Here is a 7229-nt window from a genome sequence, read left to right as displayed (position 1 = left end):
ATTAAAGTTAGGCAGCACAAAAGAGTATACAAGAACTTTTTTTTTTTTTTTTTTTTTTTTTTTTTTGAGACAGAGCCTCAAGCTGTCCCTCTGGGTAGAGTGCTGTGGCATCACGGCTCACAGCAACCTCCAACTCCTGGGCTCAAGCGAGTCTCCTGCCTCCATTTCCCAAGTAGCTGGGATTACAGGCGCCCGCCACAACATCCGGCTGTTTTTTGGTTGCAGCTGTGATTATTGTTTGGCGGGCCCCGGCTGGATTCAAAATTGCCAGCTCAGGTGTATGTGGCTGGCGCCTTAGCTGCTTGAGCCACAGGCGCTGAGCCAAGAACTTTTCTATCTACAATCATCAGCAAGAAGCTGGAAAGAACCTATTAGTTCCATTTATTTTGGATGATTTTCTATGACTGGTTACTACTGTCCAAGGAATGAGGCCATAGGGTCATCTGGCCTCTGACGTTTCATTCTATAGGCCTCCATTTCCTCTTCTGTGGGTTCCCGAGTTTCACACATGCTATTGTAAGGCCGCTTCCTCTCATCAATCTGCATGATCTCCTTGACGTGAAGAAGTCGGGCTTCCTCTGCATTCAGTGCCTACAGTGAGTAGAAATAAGTGAGTACCACAGCTCTACATCAGATTCTCTTTTCTTCAAAAATGGCAGAGTGTCACAAGACCACACTGAATATGAATTACTGTATCAAAAATGCAGACTGCCTAAGAGAGCTCAGGAGTCAGCCCTTCTACTGTCAAGCTATATCTAATTACTATTTGGCTTATATATTTTCAGAGCACAAAACATTCTATGACATTTTTAGTCAACGTTAAAGAAACTTTATTTAATAATGAAAACTAAATGAGGTTCATTTTACTGACACAAGCCCACAACTGATGCTTCTATTAGAGACTGCAATTCGGACTTTTCCCCATGGACTTGCTGAAACTTATAAATTATGGATCCAAAAGGAAATTCTTTCTGGGCAACATGTCAATTACTCTAAAACAACAGCTTTATAGAATATATTTCTTCTGCCCACTAGTGATATTTATTAATATTCCAAAAGGAAGGCAATACCTAGACTTATAAAATCTCTTATTATTTAACAATATGAAATACGACCTGGGCAAATCACCCAAATTCTGAGCTCCTTTCATCATTTTTCTTTTCCTTTTTTTTTGGAGCTGAGTCTCACTCACTCTGTTGTCCAGGCTACAGTGCTGTGGCGTCAGCCTAGCTAATGAACCTCAAACTCCTGGGCTCAAGCAATCCTCCTGCCTCAGCCTCCTGAGTAACTCAGACTTCAGGTGCCTGCCACAGTGCTCTGTTATATTTTTCCAGTAGAAACGAGGTCTTACTCTTACTCAGGCAAGTCTTGAATTCCTAAGCTCAAAGGATCTTCCCATCTCAGTCTCCCAGAGTGCTAGGATTACAGGCATGAGCCACTGTGCCTGGCCCTTTCAGCATTTTTCATCTAGACAGAACTAGATCAATTTCTAAGGTCTTTATGAAAGAATACTGCTATTTGTCATTTTTACTATTTAGACTTTATAAAGTACCTTTTTCAATTTTTCATGTTTCTTTTCTTCATCATCACTATCTGAACTGCTCTTTCGGTGCTTCTTCTTTTTCTTTTTCTTCTTCTTTTTCTCCTCTTTTAGTTTTTCCTGATGCAGCTGAGAGGGAGGATTGAAATACAGTATTATTAACGTGAAAACAAAGCTATAGTGCAAGTTTTAAAGTCTTCCTTCCAGGTTTTAAAAATTCAGAAATAATGATTATAGACTTACTTCCATAAGGGTTTGAGGCTTTTTTATAGATTCTTCCCCAGTTGTATCATTCATAATACTTTCCTCTGAATTCTGTGGAGAAAAATATTTGTAATTTGAGTGTTGTTGTTACTAATCATCTAAGGAAAGGCTAAAATTTGAAACATGTAAAGATAGGTTTTACACAAAGTTTGTCTTAGGAGCTAAAGAACCAAGGGATCATTACTTACAACAATCTCCTTCCCAGCTTCTCCAGTACAATAGGAATACTTGAAAAAAGAGTGACAGCACTTGTATCCCCATCGGCCTTCTTTCCAGTAGGATCCCCAAATATGCTGCAGAATGAGAGAAATTACTTTAAAAACAACCTAAAATTAGGAACTTCCACATACTATTAGTAGGAGCCTAAAAGAATACAGCCCTATTAAAGATAATTTGGGAGAAAAATTATGGGGATTCAAGGGCTGGCTAACAGGAATAGGGTGCCCCAACCTCAAGTATATAAGCAGCAGGCACTGACTGTAATTAAAAGATCTTAAATTCCATTCCTAAAAGCCTATGAAAAATTTAGAATATCTGACTTCTCTTGAAAACTTAAGGAGTAGGGAATTCTGAGTCCATATTCCCACCTGGCAGTAATTGGCTGTTGCAGAATAGTTGATGCCCTTATTAGACAGGGTTTGTGTGCTCCAGTTTGTACTATTGGGCTGGTTCACTTTTCTTATATAGCATCACTGGCCTGACCTGGATGTGTATAGGTAGTTGGATTTTTCACCCTCAACTTAAGAGAGACAATTATAATTTGTTTACTTTAGGAGAACAGCAAATGACAATATATGCTTTATGATGTGATGTAAGATAAAAGGTATTGCATCTCTTGTCAAAATATTTAACTCATGTCCAATCAAGCCTTTTGACCTGAATTCCTGTTTATAGGACATGTAGGGGAAAGAAGATATATGATAGCACTAGGAAAGACTAAGTTATATGAAACTACTAGGAAAAACAGAATATGAGACAGTTTAAAACATAATGGTCTAATGTGTTAAATGGTTACTATCATAAAAATAGGAGATATACTCAAGAAGAAAGATAGAATAACCAAATATCGATGAAAATAAACTTCAAATGGATTCTGACTAAAACAAAAAGGTTATTGAAGACATTTTTGTGTATATTTTGGAAAATGTGATTAAGGACTAGACATTAGATATTACGGAATTATTCTTAGAGATTACTTAAGTTGTTAACAAACTGCAGGGGCACATCAGTGAACACAGGAAAAATAAGCAAAAGTTAAAGGTAGCATGGACCATAGTGACTGTGGAAGATGTTCTAATTCCTGGTATATGCAGAGGCAAAGCAGTAAGATCTGCTGGTCGACTGGACATAGGCATGAGAAGAGTCAAGTGTGCTTACCAGGACTTTGCCTGGAACCCCAAGAGGGGAGACATGCAGGAGCAATAATGTGCCGTGTTTCTGGGGTGAAGTCAGGAGACTGGTTTTAGAAATGTTCAGCTTAAGATGCCTACAAATACCTAGGAAGATATGCTAAGTAGCCATTTGGAAACACAAGTCTGGTGTTTAGAGAGAAGTTTGGACTGAAGATATCAATTTGGGAGTTGTCTGCATAAAGATAGTAAAAGTGAAAAAAAAAAAAGACATTACTTAAGTTGTTAAAGAAAAAAGCAATTAATGTCAATTTTCTGAAATGAGATAATGGTAATGTGGTTATAAAGGAGAATTCCTTATTTTTAGGAGATATGTGATATCATGTTTATGGATGAAATATGGAATCTGTAATCTCCAAGTATTTTAGTAAAAAGAAATACTATGTGTATATACATATATGTGCGCGCGCGCGCGCGCACACACACACACACACACACACACACAAACAAATCATATATGGTCTCATGTTAACAATTTTTGAACCTAGATGGTGGTGGATATACAGATAGGTATGATACTATCTTTTCAAATTTTTCCTATTTTTGGCAAAATTCCATGAAACAAAACAAAAATGTTTATAAGAAAACAACAGCACAGCAATGGTTAATGAAGTTGTAAGAGAAAAATACAATACCGAGTAAAACTAACAAGGATACAAAATGTTCCGGTTTAACACATACTGTATGATTGTTGATCTTCACATCCTCCTCATACTTGGAGCAGGCAACAGCCCGTTCCTGTCCTTTGATGACTGTCCCATGTCTTGAGTACTCTACGTAGTCTTCAGTTTGGGCTAAAAGCAACTCAGGTGGAGGGGCATCCAAATGTTCTTGGCCACCATACTAAAAGGACATCAGACATTATTCAATATATTTCACAACAAGGATCTGTATTTAAATCTATGTACTAGGATTCATTTGTAATCAGAAAGAAAAGAGAATATTCTTTACTGAGCTTTGTTAAGAGAAAGCACAGTGGGCAGTAAAGCCACCAAATTTTCATAGGCAAATAAAAGATGTCTTTCAGTTGCTATTCATCTGTTCAGAGTGTGGCAGGTTACAAGATGTCCATAGAAAAGTAAAACAAACAAAAAAATAAAAAGATGGCTCAAAATTCCCCTTATCCTTGAATGCACACCCTTATGTCACACTGCTGATCCTCTCAACAGATGAAGTCTAGTACTCTATCCCTCGAATGTGGGGTTGGCCATATTATTTGCTGTGGCCAATGGGAAGACGGCAAATGTGATGCAAACAAAGGCACTTATGCACTGTGGTATACTTTTCTGACTACTCTCTGGAGCCATAAGAATGCCAAATAAAAACACTGGGCTAGCCTACCAGAGGATAAGAGATCATGTGGAGTAGAGATGAGCTGTCCCAAATGAGGTCCCCTTAGGACAATTAGCCTACTAATTGCTAAATACCACAGTGAAGCCATCTTATATATCCAGCCTCAGCCCAGACCAGCTGACATACAAAATTGTGAAAAACAATAAAGGTTTAAACTACTAAAATTTGAGGTGAGATAGTTTTATTTAAATTTTTAATGCACAAAATATCTTTCATGAGGTGGTACGTTTTGATGCAAAAGCTCAATGATACAAAAAGTGTATACCAACTAAAACAAAGAAAGGAAACTACAGTTAAGAGGGGGGTATCTTTGTATTGTATTCCAAATGTAAAACTAATGCTCATTAGTAACTTCTCCCTACATAGTTCTTTTCTGTTTTTTTTTTTTTTTTGGAGACAGAGTCTCATTATGTCACCCTCAGTAGAGGGCTGTGGCGTCACAGCTCACAGCAACCTCAAACTCCTGGGCTTTAGCGATTCTCTTGCCACAGCCTCCCAAGTAGCTGGGACTACAGGCGCCTGCCACACCCCCCGGCTATTTTTTTGTTGCAGTTGTAATTGTTGTTTAGCTGGCCTAGCCTCAGTGTATGTGGCCGATGCTGTAACCACTGTGCTACACCCATAGCCACGCCCTAAGTAAAGTTTTTTAAAATTTTGGTCAAAATTACCTTTTCCAGGATGCTTTCTTTTTGCTGTTCTTTGAAGTCTTCTTTTTTGACTTTGAAGGACTTATACAACAGCTCTAGTTTTGTAGGATCTGCCTGCAGATGCACTTCAGAACCCTTGTCATAGGCTTCCCAAGCAAACACTAGAATAATCCAAAACATCTTAATGAGTTGGCAGCTACATGATCTCATGCTTCCTGAAAACAAGCCTTAGGAAACAATCCCCAACTTCTTATGAGCTGATAGAAAATGCCTTGACATAGAGCAAATACTTACACTGTGTCTGAGCCATTGAAATGGTGTCTCCTGTGTATCTAACGAAGTTATCTCCTGCATAACTCACTCTGTAAATAAAAATTAAAAAAAAATTATTTCAGAGATTGATTTAAGGAAAATTAATTTATAAAACTTACTTTGAATTACAATGAACACCATCTACAGTTGGGTTAGAAAAATATTAACTTTCCCTCATCTTGAAATCTGTAAATTTAACTTGATACTTACTCATCTGGATTCTTTCCAGCATTGGCATAAGGATTCTCTCTCATTGCTCTAGTTTTTGGATCATAGTAGGCAGAATTTGGATCTAAATTCCTTAAATACTAAAAGAAAAAAATGTTTAAAGAATGAATTAATGTTTACCCACAGCAAAAAACAAAGCAAACAAACCCCCCCCCCCAAAACCCCCCCAAAACTCAGCAGACTAGTAAGGAGTACTTGAATACAACCAGTCAAATATGTCTGTATGACAGGGGTATAGGTGAAGAGAAAAACCAAAATGATACTTCATCTTTCAATTTAGGCTGGCAAGACAGTAATTTTTGAATGTGTATCTTAGGTTGGCAAGACTTACTTTTGCAATATCTTCTCTAATCCTGAGATTCCGGACAGTAATTCGTCTCTTAGAGTCAAAATTCTGCCCAGGCATGTCAATATCATCTGCATACTTATCTTCATCCTCATCTTCACTATTATGATCTTTTTCCTGAAAGAAGGAAAGGGAAAAAATAATAAGAAAAAGAGAGCATCATCTAGTTCTTTTTTTTCCCTGTGACTAGTGTTCGTTAAAAAATATTGTTTTTATTATTATTGGCCATCAGAAATTAAAAATTTTAATATATACTCAGAGATGGCAAATATTTATTACCGTCTGTGAATTTGGTTCCTCTTCTCCCCATTGGTGTTTTGGAGAATTCTGCAACATGAAACAACAAAAAAAAGAACTTGTAATTTTATTCTACCTAATTCACTGATTATATAATCCTTTAAAGATATAGTTAATATAGCCTAATTATAACTGAAAAAAAATTCTCACATTTCTCACTTGTAATGAGCACAGAAATTCTGAATACAAGTATACCAATGTACACAGTTTATTAGATTTGTCTCCAAAGCCAGAAAGTTTCTAGAAAACTGATTTCATTGATGTAAAATTACAATCATAAAATAACATGAAAATTAAAACGATACATATTAATCTGAAAATGTGTTAGTCTTCAGACATACCATGTTCATTTCATCTTACTAGTTTTTAAATTTAAGTCCAGGAAAGAAAATGTTACTAGGATCTTGTAGTAACTATCTTCAGAGCCAAAAGAGACTTTGTGAAGTTGGGCAATGAAGAAATCTTCTTAGGGGAAACAATACTGTGATTTAAGGAGAATACAAATTCCTTGCCACAAAGATAAACTTTTCTTTAGTAGAAATTGTCAGGATACTTTCTAACACTACAAAATGCCTATAGTAAAATGGTCAGTATTTCACCATGTCGTTATTTCATAAAGCTTTGAAGATAAAAATGAATACTTTATAACATTAATGAGGGGGTGTGGAAATAGGTGTATGTATATATAGTATATTGTTAGAAGCATAAATCTATAGTTTTTCTGAATGATAAATAATATGTCATCAAAAATTTAAATATACATATTTACTACATCAACAATTATATTTCTAGGAATTTATCCTAAGGAAATAATATGTCAATTATATAAAGAT

At 36.3% G+C, this 7229-nt stretch overlaps 1 protein-coding gene across 1 annotated transcript in view; it reads right to left on the bottom strand.

Moving 5' to 3' along the window:
* Positions 1–249: 249 nt before the first annotated feature.
* SLU7 (SLU7 homolog, splicing factor) overlaps positions 250–7229 on the bottom strand; it is a 17901-nt gene continuing 10921 nt past the window's right edge. The window contains exons 7-16 of the mRNA XM_012808809.2: positions 6379–6426; positions 6085–6216; positions 5736–5833; positions 5508–5575; positions 5235–5374; positions 3895–4056; positions 1993–2097; positions 1784–1855; positions 1553–1669; positions 250–591 (exon numbers count right to left, since the gene is read on the bottom strand). Coding sequence (XP_012664263.1) covers positions 412–591; positions 1553–1669; positions 1784–1855; positions 1993–2097; positions 3895–4056; positions 5235–5374; positions 5508–5575; positions 5736–5833; positions 6085–6216; positions 6379–6426 — 1122 coding nt within the window. The 3' untranslated portion in view covers positions 250–411. The remainder of the gene's footprint in view (positions 592–1552; positions 1670–1783; positions 1856–1992; positions 2098–3894; positions 4057–5234; positions 5375–5507; positions 5576–5735; positions 5834–6084; positions 6217–6378; positions 6427–7229) is intronic.

Source organism: Otolemur garnettii, unplaced genomic scaffold, assembly GCF_000181295.1.
Source record: "Otolemur garnettii isolate 467f Iridium unplaced genomic scaffold, OtoGar3 scaffold00003, whole genome shotgun sequence".
NCBI lineage: Eukaryota > Metazoa > Chordata > Mammalia > Primates > Galagidae > Otolemur > Otolemur garnettii.
The sequence above is the reverse complement of the archived record's forward strand: the minus strand, read 5'-3'. Positions and strand labels throughout refer to the sequence as shown.